General features: G+C 39.5%; 1 protein-coding gene across 2 annotated transcripts; it reads left to right on the top strand.

Annotated features, from left to right (window-relative positions):
• The first annotated feature begins 1,469 nt into the window (after positions 1–1,469).
• Positions 1,470–13,067, top strand: LOC311295328 (adhesion G-protein coupled receptor G7-like). 2 transcript variants are annotated; one of them, XM_084416649.1, is made up of 15 exons: positions 1,470–1,575; positions 2,178–2,279; positions 4,221–4,336; positions 4,710–4,847; positions 5,855–5,946; positions 7,328–7,464; positions 7,573–7,704; positions 7,801–7,961; positions 8,852–9,001; positions 9,308–9,420; positions 10,341–10,669; positions 11,069–11,150; positions 11,719–11,877; positions 12,104–12,263; positions 12,394–13,067. In XM_084416649.1, the coding sequence occupies exons 3-15, from the start codon at positions 4,232–4,234 to the stop codon at positions 12,490–12,492; spliced, it is 1,857 nt and encodes a 618-aa protein (XP_084272775.1). In that variant the 5' UTR covers positions 1,470–1,575; positions 2,178–2,279; positions 4,221–4,231; the 3' UTR covers positions 12,493–13,067. The 2 variants fall into 2 exon arrangements, with proteins under 2 accessions (XP_084272775.1, XP_084272776.1); XM_084416650.1 differs by lacking the exon at positions 1,470–1,575 and having other exon boundaries at positions 2,153–2,279.
• Positions 13,068–19,299: the final 6,232 nt, after the last annotated feature.

The following is a 19,299-nucleotide window of genomic DNA, read 5'->3' as shown; positions in this document are numbered from 1 at the left end:
TCATTTAACAAAAACATGTTTGTGTAAAAGCAGAACCATCTCGATTTGACTATTTTTATTTTATAATTATATTCATATTTATTTGATGAAGGTTTAATCAATTTATTTGATTAAGGTAGGTGAGACGTACATAAATGTAAAGTTTTTTGAATGCCAAGACTTTAATAGCCCAAATCATTTTATGAAATATCCAGTTTGGCAGTTTTTTTATTTTATTGGCTGGCATCCTAATTTGGATTGTCCAGGTTAGGCTGATTTGCATGTGTCACGGTCATTTAAAGAAGTATGTGCAGGAATTTCACTTGCAAATGACCTCGAGTTGCAGAGCTGTCATGGGGTGGTCTATCTCTATAGTATACGGCACTTATTGGGCCAGGGAAAAAGCGGCCCACCCATACAAATATTGTCTTGGCCCTATCTGGGTGCATTACATAAACGGCACATAAACTGTCAATAGGATAGAGCTTTCATTATTTAAAAGGGTTTACAAAACAATAGGCCTATTTGAAATCACATTGTACCAAACATTTTTTGCTGATCCTAATCAAATTGTTTCTTCTTTTTGAACAGCATTTACAAATGAGGTGTCAGTGATTGCTGAAAATGAAACAACTGCCAACTACGCAAATACTACTACACCTCTTACTACCACTACCGTCATTTCCCCAAGCACCACAACATCTGCTACTACAACCATCCCGCCAACAAATACAAACACCACTACAACGTCTACTGACACTACTACATCTAGTACCACTCCTACTACCTCTACTACCACTGCTACTATGTCTACTACCACTCCTACTACCTCATCTACCACTCCTACTCCTACTACCACTCCAACTACCACTCCAACTACCACTCCAACTACCACTCCAACTACCACTACTACCTCTACGACTACGTCTACTACCACTCCTACTACCTCATCTACCACTCCTACTACCACTCCTACTACCACTACTATCACTACTACTACATCTACTACCACTCCTACTACCTCATCTACCACTCCAACTACCACTCCTACTACCACTACTACTACGTCTACTACCACTCCTACCTCATCTACCACTCCTACTACATCTACTACCAATCCTACAACCACTACTACCACTCCTACCACTACTACCACTCCTACTACATCTACTACCACTCCTACTACATCTACTACCACTCCTACTACATCTACTACCACTCCTACTACCACTACTACCACTACATCAATTATCATCCCTAACCTGCTTTTACCAACTCCTAAACCTACAGGTATGCATTGCAGAAGTGTTCTCTGAAACCACATGTCAAACTCAGCTCCTGGATGGTCACTGTCCTGCAGAGTGTAGCTCCGACCAGCTCCAAAACACCTGCCTGGAAGTTTCTAGTAATTCTAGTAATCCCTTGATTAGCTGGTTCAGGTGTGTTCAATTAAGGTTGGAGCTAAACTGGAGAGGAACCCTCCAGGAACTGAGTTTGACATCCCTGCCTCAAAACCAGGCCTGTAAGACCATGGGTGCGTCTCAATCAGCTCCCGAGTTGTGATTCAGTATATCGTGTACAGAAATCCGGGCACTGGTAAGGACCCTAGTCACTACACAATGGGACAATGATTACTCAATGTCCGGCGACGTGACTGTGCAACTTCAACGTACAATGTTGATGAACGTTACCGCTGGTATTAATCAACAACAGGCAGGACCGATATCTGTGTAATATATTTTGTTACGCTGTGTAAACACATTGTTCAGTTACATATCCTTACAATATTTCAGCCGAATATTAATTATAAATGTTAACTAGATGTGTTCACTACCTGTCTAGCAATGTGTGTTTATGCTGACATATAATAAAAAACGGTTTGTCTTTTCAAATCTTATAAATCAGTATATTGAGTGAGTTGGCTCTTGCGTTTTATGTTTCATGCTTCAGGAATGTGACGTAATTTCTGGTAAGGGAGCATAGTGAGCATCAATGCTCTCTGGTTTTTGCGGTATACATTTGTTAGGGAGCAAACTGGAAGGATTTTGCGAGTCGCGAGTGAGACAGCCCTTATAATGACCGACTCCCTGATCAGTGTCCTGACTACTGAACTAGGGAGCTGATTGAGATGCACCCCATTTCAAGTTTTGGTCCAGGATGACGTTGATATAACAGTACCCAAAATGATTTTGTTGCAGGTACCTGTCCAGAGGAAACACTCAACGGTTTGACCTTTCCACTCACTGTGATCGGCCAGTTTAATTATTCAACACAGCTATGCCCTCCAGGAACAACCAGTGGTATGTTATATTATAAAGTAAATAAATAAGCATGGTGTATAATACATAAGAAACCCCAATATGTTTTACACTAACTGTTCCAAAGTGTGGGATCAAAAATATTTTATATATATATATATGTATATGTATATGTATATGTATATGTATATGTATATATATATATATATATATGTATATGTATATATGTATATATGTATGTATATATATATATATATATATATATATATATATATATATATATATATATATAGCTGAATAAAAGTATTAATTTCTTAAAAAAAAAAAAAGTATATATATATATATATATATATATATATATATATATATATATATATATATATATATATAGTGCAATGCATAAGTGAATACACCCATGCTAAAGTTGACTAAAAAGAGGAATAAAAAATCATATTTTGGAAATTGAACTTAATGCCTTAATTTAAAAAATTAGAAAAAATCCAACCTTTAAGGACACCAATTTTCTTTGTGAATGAATAATGTATCGTAAATAAATAAATGTTCTTCCTTAAAATACATGGTGCATAAGTGAGTACACCCCTATGTTAAATTCCCATAGAGGCAGGCAGATTTTTATTTTTAAGTATTTTTTTTAATTTTTGTTTAGGATACTATGCATCCTGATAAAGTTCCCTTGGCCTTTGGAATTAAAATAGCCCCACATCATCACATAGCCTTCACCATACCTAGAGATTGGCATGGGGTACTTTCCATAAGATCATCTCTCAATGCAAATCAAACTAGCTTTTAGGCTAACTGAAATAAAACCATGCCAATCTCTAGGTATGGTGAAGGCTATGTGATGATGTGGGGCTATTTTAATTCCAAAGGCCAAGGGAACTTTATCAGGATGCATAGTATCCTAAACAAAAATGTAAAAAAATACTTAAAAATAAAAATCTGCCTGCCTCTATGGGAATTTAACATAGGGGTGTACTCACTTATGCACCATGTATTTTAAGGAAGAACATTTATTTATTTACGATACATTATTCATTCACAAAGAAAATTGGTGTCCTTAAAGGTTGGATTTTTTCTAATTTTTTAAATTAAGGCATTAAGTTCAATTTCCAAAATATGATTTTTTATTCCTCTTTTTAGTCAACTTTAGCATGGGTGTATTCACTTATGCATTGCACTGTATATATAGGCTATAATTTTTTTTTTTTTTTTTTTTAAAGAAATTAATACTTTTATTCAGCTAGGATGTATTAAGTTGCAAAACTCAAAAGAAGTAGTAATACATTTATAATGTTACAAAATATTTCACTTTCAAGTAAATGGCTGTTCTTCTAACATTCTATCCATCAAAGAATCCTGAAAAAAGTATCATGATGTCCACAAAAAAAAAAAATGTATACATACAAAATGTATAATAATAAAGGTTTCTTGAGCATCAAATCATCATATTAGAATGATTTCTGAAGGATCATGTGACACTTAAGACTGGAGTAACTGCATCACAGGAATAAATTACATTTTACAATAGAAAACACTTATTTAAAATTATTATAATATTTCACAATATTACTGTTTTTACTGTATTTTCGGTCAAATAAATCCAGCTTTTGTGAGCATTAGAGACTTCTTTTTGAAAAACAATTAAAAATCTTCCCCCAAACTAATAAATGGTTGAATATGCAAAGCATATGTGTGTGTGTGTGTGTGGCTTATATCACTAATTATAATATAATGTTGACAAACTACACATTATTAGAAATGTCTAAAACTCAAGCTGCATCTATTGTACCTCTTTTTTTTTGCAATAGAAATCGTATAACATCTGTACAGTGATTTAACTTAATTTGAGTCAGAAGTACATGCCAAAATATGCTAAACTGCAACTATTTTCGTTTAGGTTTGTAATTTTTTGTTTGTGTTCTTAAGTTAACCTGTGTTGTATGTCTTATATGTGTCCTTTAGCTGGTATTCCTATGGCTTCGGCTCAGTGTTTGAGCTTCACACTCTTCCACGCATTTGGTGAACTTAAACTTCTGAACTGTGACTTGACCCTGGAGCTGTTCGAAAGCAAAGTCAACGTCTGTATTTACATCTTTGAATAGTTTGAACAAATTCACAATCATTTTGAATGACAAAAGTTGATACTGCCTGTTTTGTTTTACTTTAGATATGTTGGGACAAGTTGCACTTTGTTAAATATTATATGATATAAATTTTTCAGGTCAAAATTGCCCTCTATTGGCTATGTGTACTTACTATAGGGTTAGTTGTGTGTAATTATGCATAATTTATAGTCATCACTACAGTAACTACATGTAACGTGTAATATGGACACTGTACATTAACTGCCTCTGCTTTACTGTAGTCATGATAGTCAATAGTTACTTTGAACTCTGCCATTTTAATGTGCTTTTGATTAGACACCAGATTGACACAGTGGTTTTGATTTAGGTAACTCTGGAAGAGAAAATGCATGTTGCCTCAAGTGTCCAGATGTTAACATCCAAACCTGAGCAGCTGACGTCCCAGAACATCACCTCTGCTGCTACGATTGCCAATAGCTTGCTGTCCTCCACAGTGTTAAATGAGGCAAGAATCCTAGATGACTTTCAGCACATGAAGAAACATTAAAGTTCCCCTCTTATGCAATTTTAAAGGGTCCTAATTTTTTTTTGGAGGTCTCCTACAATAGGTTTACAAGCATCCAAGTTGAAAAATAATTTTGATGTTCTCAAAATTGCACATCACCACTTTTCTCAGAGTCCGTAAACGGTCATTCAAAGATTCAGTCTCTCTAAACCCCTTCTTTCTGATTGGTCAGATGGCCCAGTCTGTTGTGATTTGTCTACTCTCCTCTGATTGGTCAGATGGCCCAAGTCCGTTATGATTGCTCTGATTGGTTAGACGATCCAGTCTGTTGTGATTGGTCTGCTCTGCCCTGATTGGTCAGACGGTCCAGTGTGTTGTGATTGGTCTATTCTGCTCCGATTGATCAGATGGCCCAGTCTGTTGTGATTGGTCTACTCTGCTTTGATTGGTCAGACGGTCCAGTGTGTTGTGATTGGTCTATTCTGCTCCGATTGATCAGATGGTCCAGTCTGTTGTGATTGGTCTACAGCAGGGATAGTCCAGCTGGTCCTGCAGGGCCACTGTCCTGCAGAGTTTAGCTCCAACCCTAATTAAACACACCTGAACAAGGCAAGGCAAAAATGTTTTCAGGATTACTAGATAGATACAGGCAGAGTTTTTATCAGGGCTGAAGCTAAACTCTGCAGGACAGTGGCCCTCCAGGACCGAAGTTGCCTATCCCTGGTCTACAGGAAGTGAGACTGGATTTACTGATGACTCGTTTCAGCAGCTCAAAATCAATTCTTTCTTTTAGGAGACAAAAACTTCATTGCGCACTTTGATCTTTGAAATTTTGCAGAACTTTTACATTCACAAACAGCTATATTACACATTGCATGAAAGGTAATATTCGGAAAAAAGCATAATAGAGGCACTTTAAAACATGTTAGTACTTTTGTCTGACAATGTTTGACTACAGCAAAATCATTATAGATGTAATGTAATATAAAATGTTTTTTATTGTACAGACAGTTGCAGTGTCAGCAATGGCCACCATCAGTCAGCTCATGCAAACTGATGAAGAACAACACTCTGAAGACACTTATGATGCCCTTGAGAGGTATTTACACACTACACTCTATATCGAATACATTTTGATATTACAAAAAAATAAAATCAATTACCTGGTCAACCAAATGTAAATTTCTTGATCAGGTTAAAAGGATACTCCACTTTTTTTGGAAATAGGCTCATTTTACAACTCCCCCAGAGTTAAACAGTTGAGTTTTACCGTTTTCGAATCCATTCAGCCGATCTCCGGGTCTGGCAGTACCACTTTTAGCATAGCTTAGCATAGATCATTGAATCGGACAGGACCATTAGCATCTCTCTCAAAAAAATGACCAAAGAGTTTTGATAATTTTCCTATTTAAAGCTTGACTCTTCTGTAGTTACATTGTGTACTAAGACCGACGGAAAATGTAAAGTTGCGATTTTCTAGGCTGATATGGCTAGGAACTATACTCTCATTCCTGCGTAATAATCAAGAAACTTTGCTGCCGTACCATGGGTATAGCAGGCGTAATGATATGATGCAGCGCCTGAAAATAGGTCTAATAGGTTAGACAACCTTAGTCCCGGTCACGTTGGAAGTTACCGAGCTGGGGACTATTTTTAGGCGCTGCGTCATATCATTACGCCTGCTTCACCCATGGTACGGCAGCAAAGTTTCTTGATTATTACGCAGGAATGAGAGTGTAGTTCCTAGCCATATCAGCCTAGAAAATCTTAACTTTACATTTTCCGTCGGTCTTAGTACACGATGTAACTACAGAAGAGTCAAGTTTTAAATAGGAAAAATATCGAAACTCTTTGGTCATTTTTTTCAGAGAGATGCTAATGGTCTTGTCCGATTCAATGATCTATGCTAAGCTATGCTAAAAGGGGTACCGCCAGACCCGGAGATCGGCTGAATGGATTCGAAAACGGTAAAACTCAACTGTTTAACTCTGGGGGAGTTGTCAAATGAGCCTATTTCCCAAAAAAGTGGAGTATCCCTTTAACCTCACATTTTAATGTTTATTTGAATTAAACATATTGAAAACAATAACAATGTACCCAACATAGTTTACGGGCAATTAATACACTCCTTGATAATAGGTCATTGGAGATAAAATATAGAGGATATTTACCATAGTGTGTTCAAAATATAAGAAAATTATGCTGCTCACATGGTTTTGGGTTAAACCATTTATTATTTCTCACGGGATTGTTTGGTTAGTAACATAGTTGACAATTCTTTTGCGGACATTAATAACATGAAATATTTTCTTTTTTAGAATTTAATTTAATCTCAATCTATTTTTAGATTGTAGAAAAAAAAAGAGAATCTTGACTTGTTTTAAACTAAAGACGGACATTGAAAAAAATGTAATTTCATTTATTTACTTTTCATTAGGATGGATGTGTGTTTAACTTTTTCATGTGTATTATATCTGTAGACTCACTAAGACTTTGGAGGATTTTGCTTTGAACGTTAGCAGCATGAACTCTAGTGCACTGGTGCAGCCAAACCTAGTGGTGCAACACATCAAGTTGTCAAATTGGACCCCGGAAGTGCAATTCTACGCTCAAACAGGTCAGAGCAGAAACATACAGAGCAAATAAAGCTTCACATGTAATTGTTATATCTTTGTTGATATTAGAAAGATATTTCTACTTCCTAAACTAAGCTGCATTTCACTAGGACTGTCGGAGAAATTTACTCCAGAAGGAATAGGTCTGGGTGGAGACGATGCTAACATGACATCCCCTTCAGGAAATCCCATTGATCTCATGTTAACTATCAAACTGCAAAACAATTCCCAGAAAGATTGGGGTACCGTTTATCTCTCTGTTGTTGTTGCTCTTGGTTTGAGGAGCATAATTAAACTCAACATTTTGAATAACTTTCTCTCCTTCTCCTTCCCTGTAGGGAACAAAAATCTAAGTATTGGAGTGGTGCTTTATGAAAACGACCGTTTTTTCAACTCAAAACAGTTTGATAGCCAACTAGATACGAAGAGAAGGGTGATCTCTGCAAGCCTCTCAGACAAAAGCTTGCTTGATACCGTGGAGTTCGCTATTAGGCCCAAGGTGAGTGAGCGTAAACTCATAATGATTACATTACATATAGCGGCTTCTCTGAATCACTCATGTTACCAGTCAATAAAACACCTACACATGGAATAACTGTACAGTTAGCCTTTCGTTATCACAAAATAAACCCTGTCAGGGTTATGAGGATCAGGAATGACCGGTTTGCATACTATCCTGCTAATTTTGCTTAGACTTTCCCAGAAAATAAATCAATTAACATGAACTATGGATTATTCCACTGGAATTTGTAAAATTATTAATACACTACCAGTCATTGTTTGAGAAGATGTCTCTTTTAAATACAGAAAAAAAAGTAATATCGTGAAATATTATTACAATTTAAAATGGCAGTTTTCTAGTTAAATACTGTATATTTTAAAATGTAATTTATTCCTGCAAATCTGAATTTTCAGCATCATTACTCCAGTCTTCAGTGTCACGTGACCCTTCAGAAATCATTCGAATATGATGATTTGCTGCTAAAGAAACATTTCTGATTATTATCAATGTTGAAAACACTTGTGCTGCTTAATATTTTTGTGGAAACCACAATACACTGACATTCAGAAGTTTGGGAAAAAGAAAAAATATATGAGTAACACTTTTCTTTATTTTACTGTGTCCCCGTAACACATTTTGCATGTACTTACTATAGTAATAACATTAAATTATGCATAACTAAGCAAAACAATTTGATGAATTGCATTATAAATTATTAAAATAGAAAACAGTTCTTTTAAATTGTAATAATACGTTACAATATAACTGTATTTTTCATCAATTAAAGAGAAGAGACTTCTTCCAAAAACATGAAAAACTCTTAATTATTCCAAGCTTCTGATGGTAGTGCACACATAGATTTTTTTTAAATATGTTTATGTTTTCAGAATATGTCCAGCTTGACACTTGGCGACTTTGCATGTGTGTTTTGGGACTACGCTCATGGAGACTGGAGAACAGAGGGCTGCGTCAAAATACTAGATCCCAGTAGTGTCCAGTGTAAATGCAACCACACCACCAACTTTGCAGTTCTAATGGTTAGTTTAACATGCATGTGTTAAAGAAACTATTGAAACTTTGCTCTAAAACCTATAGTGATCTCCCTAGATAGGTAACTAAAGTGCAACATCGCTTCCAGTGGAAACTTTCTAGTAAACATTGCCCCTCAAGTAAAGGACACAGACAAGACTCATGTTTGATGTTGTTAGCATGATGCTAAGCTAACACAATTTGTTATGTTAACTTACCTGTAATGTGGTAGTAAAAATACACAGTACACTTGAAAATTTGGTGAATCTAGGTGAACTATATTAACTATCAAGATTTCTTTCTCCTTTTTGTAGAGCTTTAGAGCAGACTATAATTATTCTGAGGCTTTAAACTGGATCAGTATTGTGGGATGCAGCCTGTCTATTGTGGGTTTGATCCTCACTACAGTTTATCAAATTAAGACCAGGTACGTACTAAAGCACTGGATACATTTAAAGAATATTAGTAATAGAGTAATATAGTAATATCATTGTACTTTGATAGCAAGCTACTATATAATCACCATATTCATATACTGTAATATTCACATGGTAATCAAATGTACTTACATGTCCAAAATACCTTGGTATTTTGTCTTGTTTTTCAGTAAAAAAACCTAAACATACTTAAAACAAGGTAGATTTATTTTGAAACAAACTGCTATCTTGTTTTTGAGAGAGTATATCTTGAACAAAATATTTTGCTTATTTGACAATTATGCATTTATTTTTTTGTCAAATCGTTTTTTTTTTATTCAAACATCAAATAGCCTTGAAATAATTACAGGTTACAGGATTAATTTTCTTACATGCACAAAAATAAATAAACTTAATAAAATCGAAAATAAATAAATAAATAAAAACATTACTATAACCAACTATATCCATGCATTTTTTTTTTTTACAGCACAAATCTAGCTCATTTTTGTGAAAATAACCATTTTACCAATAAGATGACTGCTAAATGTAATATCTCTCAGGGAATTCCCTTGTAACATTTAAAACGATTAATTTGAGATATTTAGGTATTTAATTTTTTTATTATCTGGTCAAAATAGTATTTTAATATCAGGCATGTATTAGTTATCAACCTTAATCGTAACCATAACTATCAGCTCACCGGTATCAAACAGAATTTAATATCGGTGCATCGACAATATTTTTTACTGGACAACAAAGACAGATAGGAAAAACTTTCTTTTTTTTCCCCAGAGTATTTCCATTCTCTCATGTGTAGCCAACTAATGGTATTTCCATGGTTCTGGTTTGTGAAACAGGCAAAATATAAAGAGTGTCCTCTTAATTTTTCCCCCATATCAAATAAACGTAATTCTTTACAACTCTACAGGAAACTGAGAGGAACCAACTCCACTATGCTCTTAGTGAACATCTGTTTGTGCATGACCACCTATTACCTGCTGTTCATTTTTGGAATCAACAACCCCATCCAGAGCTCAAAGGCCTCTGTTTCCGAGCAGAACGTTATTCCTTCTTCAGATATGCAACAGAAGGTCGATCAGGGTCCTTGTACGGCAATCACAGCTCTGCTGCAGTACTTCCTGCTGGCCACGTTTGCCTGGAACATCATGTATGCGGCTCACGTGTTTTTCCTCATCAGAAACGCTCTCAGTGGTCCACCACGAGGTTTCCGCACCATCGCCATCACAGCCGGCTGGGGTACATTTAATAAAACACACTGATTTAACTTAAAAGATATGACACTTTGATTCTGTCTGCATAACTGTAAACAAAGATATGGTATTAAATATGTTATATATTTAGCCTTTTTTAAAATTCTGGCTGATGATTTCATGTTATTGCCGGTAACCAATAAATGGGCATATTAAAACTATATTCTATTTTGGTAGTGTACTACTATAACAGTTTAGGCATTACATCAGTTTAATTTACAGGATGAAAAGTGGATATTCATTTTGAGGTTTACTAAAGAACTGTTATTAAATTTGTACTTTTATTTAAGATTCACTTTAAGCGAGTAACCCAATCTAAATGTAGAAATGAGCATGCGTATAATAGGCTAACATTGAATCGTTCTGATCAATTATAATATCTTAGGTCTGCCAGCTGTTATTGTCGGCATTTCGCTGGCCACCACCTACAGCTTTAAGGACCCTTCAGGTTATCGACAAGAAGAGTTGTAAGTGAAAAATCATTTCGCTTTATCCAAGCTATTTCCTGTGACTGTGCGAGACTTCTGATTCATTGATCGCTCTAGTTTAGCCAAACTAAAAGAATAACAAAGTGCAGAAAAACTGAAATGGTAAAACTAGTTTTGCTACAAATTGTGTTTATGATTACAATAATACATTTTAATTGATATGATAAAGAACAGTTTGCGACATCAAGCAGCATAACACGTGTAAGCGGAGACACCGGAAGCCTCGCACGTTGTTACAAAAGCGCCATATTTGATTTTTAACAGGAATGAAAGCGAGGCTGTGAGAGATAGATATACGTCTCTTCAGTGGGTTGTACTGTTATTTAATGTGTTTTGTTCTGTTCTGCTGACGAAATGCTGCAAAAAAATACCTTTCCAAAACATTTCAGTAGACAAAAAAAAAAAAAAAAAAAAAAAATCCAGACAACATGAGCTGTGGAAAATTACAAGTGATCAAGGAGCTTTACAGCTTTCTGGTCCTCTTCCTCTTACTTACCCATTACTTACACATCCCAGTATTTCCTGTTCTCTCTTTGTCCTGTTTTAGCTGCTGGTTGGCGTCTCTGGACAAGGCGGGAACGTTTGATCCGAAGCGGCCGATGTTGTGGGGTTTCTTGCTCCCTCTAGCGGTCATGTTGTGTTTTAACACAGCTCTGCTTGTCTACTTCTCTCAAACCATCTGCTGTGCAAATCCCAACCTGAAGAGGTACGTAACTGACCCGTAAACGAATGTTCCGGGTTTAAATCAAGTCAAAGGTTATAAAGACATTCCTTTAAGATTTGATTCGGATTGATAATAGTTTATTGAAGATAATGTAGGCCTAACTACAGTAGTAGCTGTCTAATTCTCAGAGCTTTGATGTTTAATGGCAACATAATATTTGCAGTTCAATTAAAGTTAATATTGTCTATATTATTTTTTGGTTCTTTAGCTCACGGACCACTCCTTTAAAGAAGAAGATTTTGAGTAGTTTCTCTCTGGCTGTGGTGCTCGGTTTGTCCTGGGTCATTGGTTACTTTGTGCTCATCACCCATGACAAAACACTCTACATCATTCTCAGTGTGGTCTTCTGTCTCTGCAATACAACACAGGTGTGCTATTACACTGTTAATAATATTTTTGACACATTATTTATACTAAGGACAGTACATTTTTATTGGATTTATTCAAGCTGTCTTGCATTGTTTGGTGACTGACAACCTCATTTTCTATCTTTCAAAGGGTGTTCAGATCTTCTTTTTATTTACACTGAAGTCTTTTCTAAAGACGAGAGCTCGATATAATCTGGATTCTAAGACTGAATCAAGGGGAGAGCTTTAATGGAAAATGGACACAAAAAGCCAAGGAAAAGACAAGATGTCTGCTGACATTTATTTTAGTTCAGTTTAATATTATTTAATACATTATTTAGTTATCTCATATACTTTCATTAGGTACTGTACAAGCTGATTTTACTTAAAAATAAAAGATAATTTCAACCTAAATTACATTAAATTAGTTGAACCTTGTATGACTTAAACAAAAAGTAGAAAATTGTATAACTTATTTTTATGAGTTAAGCAGTGTAAAAGCATAGGTTGTCATTACTTATTGATCACATACCTTTTTACAGTGTATAGTAAACTTTAGATATTATAATATATATATATATAATATAATATGCACACAGTCTTTTCAAAAACTTTACTTTAGTCAAATTTGTCAAATGTTGATGCTTAATGATTCAGTAAAGTAAATATACTTCTAGAGATAAGGACTTCTATTGCGTCTACATGTCTTTACTTAAGAAAATGTTTGGTACAATGTCCTCGTGTTCATGTTTTATCTTGTTATTGAGGTAGGATACAGGTAAGGTAAGAAATATATGTGCTGTGCCTGTGTGAATAACACAGAATAATATGTAATATACTGTTATTGTTTAGCGCTGTTTTCCTGCCTCGTTTAGCTCTGTCTGTAATGCAAGTTTAATTGGAAATGATGGTTATTTCCTTGACTGAAGGACTTCCCACTCCAGCAAAGATCCAGCCCTTTATAAACCAGACAGTAACAAGAGTTCATATTAGTAGTTAGTTTTATGTTTATCGTGTGTAATGGACCACTTTCTGCTCTTAATCTTTACTGCAGGTAAGGTTCTTTACTGTTCTTTTTAACTTTCTATTCATCATAGCATCATGAAATAAAAATGTAAATAACTGTTTTCAACATTGATAATAATCAATCATAAATGTCAAATCATAATTTTAGAATGATTTCTGAAGGATCATGTGACACTGAAGACTGGAGTAATGATGCTGAAAATTCAGCTTTGATCACAGGAATAAATTACACTTTACTGTATATTCACATAGAAAACAGCTGTTTTAAATTGGAATAATATTTCACAATATTACTGTTTTTGTTTGTTTTTTTAATCAAATAAATGCAGCCTTGGTGAGCAGAAGATACTTCTTTTAAAAACATTAAAAAATCGTACTGACCCATGTATACGGTGCAAAAAGTGAACATTCACAGTTGTTATCTTGAGCTATTTCTGGTCTGACCCATATCAATTACATTTATTGCTATAGTCCAATGTATTCAAGTCATATCAAATAGTTTTTGACTTAATTTTGATGTTTTAACTAAAGTTTTGTTTGAGACTACACACTTCTGCTAATATTTGATGTTATTTAAATTAGGTTTTTCAACCTGCCTAAAGTGCCTAAATGGCACTTAGAAATCAAAACAAACTGATATTGGTTGCTTTTCAGGTTAGTTAGACTGATTTTTCCTGTCTTAATGGCTGGTTCTTGGAATAAGTTGGCAAGCTGGACCAGATTTATACAGGGACTTTGGTTCTATAAAGGCAAGTGATCACAGGTTGATACTGTCAGGGATCTCAAGGAAAAGGACTCAAATGTGACTCAAAATTTGAGTTATAACAGTCAATCAATGTCCCAGCAAAAGATCCATACGGGTGGCTAGATAACAGATGAAGAGGTCAGGAGGCAAAAAGATGAGCACGTCTCTCAGGTAAGACTCAGGGGAAAATCCAAATCCGAACTGGCAGCCAGTTTATACAGTCCATAAGAACAGGCAGAGGTTCAGACCCAGACAGATGATCACTTGACACGTTAAAACGCAGACAGGAATAATCCATCGGAGCAAGTCACTAGCCAGAGGTAGCGAGAATCACTGGCATAGAAAAAAGCCGGGCTGAATAAACAAAAGAACCAAAAACAAAAATGAGACAACCGTGTAGTCAAATATACAAAACACACTGGCAATGAAAGAGAAATGTCTCGGTTACTAACGTAACCTCGGTTCCCTGAGAAGAGGGAATGACTATTGCGTAAGTAGCTTACGCTATGGGAAAACTCCTTTTCTCGAGAATATGAAGCCAAAATTTTCAAAACGCAGTGTAGCTGCACAGCATACACAGATGAGCGGCTAGCGAGGTCATTGGCTGTGCTGCGGCAACTGCATGAACCTATGACAGGGCGGCTCAGAGGCGCGGTCCAATCGGCAATTTGCGCCCTGATGCGTCATAGCCCGCCAGAATAGCCGTGGTCAGAGGCTATAAATATAGCCCCCCGAGCTGTCATAGGCCAGGTTAAATCGACTGAAGCGATACACCGATTAAAGCACAAGCACAACGGTTTACTCAATAGTCGTTCCCTCTTCTCAGGGAACCGAGGTTACGTTAGTAACCTAGACGTTCCCTTTCGAGAGGTCTCTCCTATTGCGTAAGTAGCTTACACTATGGGAAGTCCCTTCAAAACGCTGTGCGTGCTTGACTTCGCTTGTGCTTACACATTCATACCGAAAGTACCCTAGAATATAGGGCAGGGATTTGTAGGTTATAAAACCTGGTAAAAGTGGACGGCGAGGCCCAGCCGGCCTCCGCACAGATATCCTGTATGGGTATTCCACTCGACCAAGCCCAAGACGAGGCCATGCCTCTAGTGGAATGAGCTCTGATGCCAATGGGGCAGTGAAGGCCCTTAGACTCATAAGCTAGCGCTATAGCGTCAACTATCCAGTGCAATAATTTCTGCTTTGAGATGGCGAGACCCTTGGTGTGGCCCCCAAAGCACACAAAAAGCTGTTCTGGCTGTCTGAATGAGGCAGAACGCTCCAGATACACTCTGAGAGCCCTGGGGGGACAGAGTAAATTCGCGTCTCTTTCGTCCTCTGGTGAGGAGAGAGCTGTTAGGGAAATGACCTGTGCTCTGATGGGGGAGCACTTTAGGAATATACCCATGTCTCGGTCTTAGGACAGCTCTGCAGTCGTTAGGTCCAAACTCGAGACAGGATGCGCTCGAAGACAGCGTGTGCAGATTGCCCACTCTTTTAACTGAAGCGAGTGCCAGTAAAAGAGCGGTTTTGAGCGAGAGGTGCTTCAGGTCGGCAGACTGAAGTGGCTCAAACGGGGCGCCCTTCAGTGCTTCCAGGACTGTGGAGAGGTCTCAGATAGGCACAGAGGGGGGACGCAGAAGGTTTAGCCTCCTTGCCCCATTAAGGAAGCGGACGACCAGGTCATTTTTCCCTAGTGATTGCCCGGCCACGGGAGCGTGAAATGCCGCTATGGCCTCCACATATACTTTAAGCGTGGAGGGGGTGCGACCCGCGTCCAGAAGCTCTTGTAAAAAGGCGAGTACACTCGGTATCTCGCACGAGTGTGGGCTCAGGTTTCTAGCGGCGCACCAGCTAGAGAACACTCTCCATTTCTGAGTGTAGAGGCGTCTGGTTGAGGGCGCTCTAGCTTAGCTTTTTGCCACTGCCTCGCCGAAGGTGCTCCATATTAGCTGAACCGTCTGAGGGTAAAGAGACCATTCCCCCGGGAAAAGTTTGCCTCTTGATAGCATGTCTGCACCCTGGTTCAGAATGCCTGGCACGTGCGCCGCCCCCAGGGAGCGCAGGTTGTGCTGAGCCCACAGAATTCCTGGCCACGGTGTGCAAGGTATTTGACCTGAGGCCGCCTTGGCGGTTTATGTAAGCCACCACTGTCACGTTGTCCGTTTGGACTAGGACGTGGTCGTCCTTCAGGTACGTGAGCAAGGCTTTGAGTGCTAGAGCGACCACTCTCATCTCCAGACAGTTTATGTGTAGGCGCTTCTCTGGGCTCGACCAAAAGCCAGAGACAGGGCTGCCCTCGTAGAGGGCTCCCCAACATAGGTTGGAGGCATCTGTCGTGACCACCTTTCTCCTCGAAATCACACCTAAACTCACGCCCAACTGGTACCAGTCGACAGCTTTCCAGGGAGTCAGGGCTTTGATGCAGCCGCTACTCGCCTTGATCAGTAAGTGGCCGGAGCGCCACGCGTGAGCTGGTACACGGCTGTTTAGCCAGCGTTGGAGAGGGCGCATTTGCCGTAATCCGAGCTGGAGCAATGCTGATGCCGAGGCAATAAGACCCAACATCCTCTGGAATCTTTTGAGGGGGGCACGGGCGCCCGCTCGCTTTCATATGTATAGAGTCTATTACTATACCCAGAAAGGAGGTGTTCTGTCTGGGGGATAGTGTGCTCTTGGAAAAATTGATCCTCAGACCCAGGCATTCTAGATGGCTGATGATCCAAGATCTGTGCGTTATTAGCTGTGCCTCTGATTGTGCTATAACCGGCCAATCGTCGAGGTAGTTTAGTATTCGCACTCCCCGCTGTCTCAGGGGGGAAGTGCTGCATCCATACATTTCGTGAATGTACGGGGGGCCAACGATAGACCTAACGGTAGAACCGTGTATTGGTATGCTTGTCTCTCGAAAGCGAATCTCAGAAACTGCCTGTGATGAGGCGATATTTGGATATGAAAATAGGCGTCTTTCAGATCCACTGAGAAAAACCAATCTCCCGGGCGAATTTGCGCGAGGATATGTTTGGTTGTCAGCATTCTGAACGGGCGCTTCGCCAGTGCTTTGTTCAAGCGTCTGAGATCTAGGATGGGTCAGAGACCACCATCCTTTTTCGGGACGAGGAAATAGTGGCTGTACAGACCCGACTCGCTCTGCGAGGGGGGTACTGATTCGATAGCACCCCTTTCTAACAGTTTGAGCACCTCGGTGCGGAGAACATGTGAAACATCTTTTCTCACTCTCGTCTCAACCACGGCTGAAAAGCGTGGCAGTCTACGAGCAAACTGTAGCGAGTAGCTGTGTTTTATTATGTTCAACACCCATTTTGATATGCCGGGGATAGCCTCCCAGGCTCCGGCCCGTATTGCTAGGGGTTGAATAAAGGGATAGGGACCCGGCCGTCAGGCCATTTTGGGCTATAGATGCCATGTGTACAGCGCTTATGAGCGGAGGCGCGCGCTGCACAGTGGGCGCACTCTTATTCACATTCCCAGCATGGGTTAGAGGGAAAACTAATGCGGGAACAGTTTTTATGTGTAGCTGTGCGCGCTGAAGAGTGGGCACAGGATCTACATTTAATATCTCTCCTGTGCTGGTAGGGGGGAGAGTGAGTGTCGAGTTGAGTGTTTGTGTGTAGGGGTGCGTGTTGTAAAACAGACACACTCCCTACTTTTATTAAACTTCCCGCGTGAGTGGGGGACACATTTGTGACTGTAGGAACAGTGCTTATGCGCAGGGGTGTGTGCATGACAGCAGGCACACGTGCTACATTTATGTGACTTCCAGCCTGAGCTGGGGAAAAATTAGAAACTGTGGGAACAGTGCTTGTGTGTAGGAGTGCATACTTTGTAGTGGGCACGTAAACTACATATGACATAGACAAAAAAGAGCTCCTTTTTGTGCTTTATTTGCGTCACCGTAAAACCGGCGTCTGTTTGCAGGTGAGCATGTTTTGTAACAGGCCCATTGACTCCAACATCGCAGTTTCCAGCCACCTGAGAAGAGTACTGGGGAATGTGGAACAGCTTATATTTGCAGGGGAGCATATATTGCTGGGATTACATGGGAGGCGGGGTCAAAGTTGAGCTCAACCAACCTAGCTTCGGATGCTACCAAAGAGAGTGAGTAAACGGGGGGCGGGGGCGGCGCCGGCGTGTACTTGCTTACTTTGGTGAAAAGATTCAGCACAGCCGAGATTCGAACTCGGGTCTCTGGCGCGAAAGTCTCAGATTCCACCACTGAGCCACAGAAGGGGTGTGGATAAACACAAGAGAATAAGTCTGTCTCTGTAAAAAGTGAGCCACGCGGGGGGGCAGGGCCGGCGTGGGCTCATACGTTTAAACGCTCATAAATACTCGAGCACCGTCATTTTGTGAATGGGAGGGTGTGAGGGGCGGGTTCGCTCTCTGTATGCAAGAAAGCTGGCCGCGAGCTCAGAAGAGAGCAGCATAAATTTATATCTGCCGCCAGAGCCGGGATTCGATCATGGGTCTCTGGCGCAAAAGCCTAGAATTCGACACAGGGGGAAATGACATAAGCTTTCAGTTAGTGTGAGCATATAAGAGAGCGTCATCATGTTTTGTGTCGGCGTTTGTTTGCAGGCGTGCATGTATTATAACAGGCTCATTTGCTGCAATATTGATATTTCCAGCTGCCTGAACTTAAGAGGGGACTGAGAAATGTGTGAGAATTGGAGGTTGGTCCGGCCTCGGTGGGACTAAAACACTCTCTTTCCTCCTTTCGCCGGTGAGTGATGCATGTGAATGGGGCGCAAGGGCGGGATATCTTTCTTGTAACGTAAAGAAAGCTAGCCCCGGGTGCTGAGCATTGCTTGTGACTGTCCGCTCTGAAATCCCTTGTGAACGGCGCAGTTTGCGTGGCTCAAACAAAGGGAGAGAGAGCGGGAAGAGGGGTCAAGCCCGCAGGGTGGGGAGATCAATCTAGTCACATTCAGGGCAGCCACCCTTAGCGAGTGCAGCTTCTGCATGGTAACGGACCAGACAGGATGCGCAGAGGATGTGACTGTCTCCACCGACGAGAGGGCCTCTGACTCGTTGGAAATTTCTCTTTTAGAAGTGTCGCGGCTGCGAACACTTGTGATCAGGAAAGGATACGGCGTGCTGGAATGGCTCAGCAGAACAGCGGTAGGCGGCGAAAGAAGCTGGCGTCCTCAGTACTGCGAAGCAGTGGCTTGTCCCGCTGCTGGGTGCCTGTCGACGGCGGCGAAGGCTTCAATTCGGAGTTTCAGCGAAGTGGAGGTTCCAATGACCGCGCTAGCCGCTCATCTGTGTATG

Source organism: Rutilus rutilus, assembly GCF_951802725.1.
Source record: "Rutilus rutilus genome assembly, chromosome: 8".
Classification (NCBI taxonomy): Eukaryota; Metazoa; Chordata; class Actinopteri; order Cypriniformes; family Leuciscidae; genus Rutilus; species Rutilus rutilus.
This window is presented reverse-complemented; position numbering and strand designations above follow the sequence as displayed.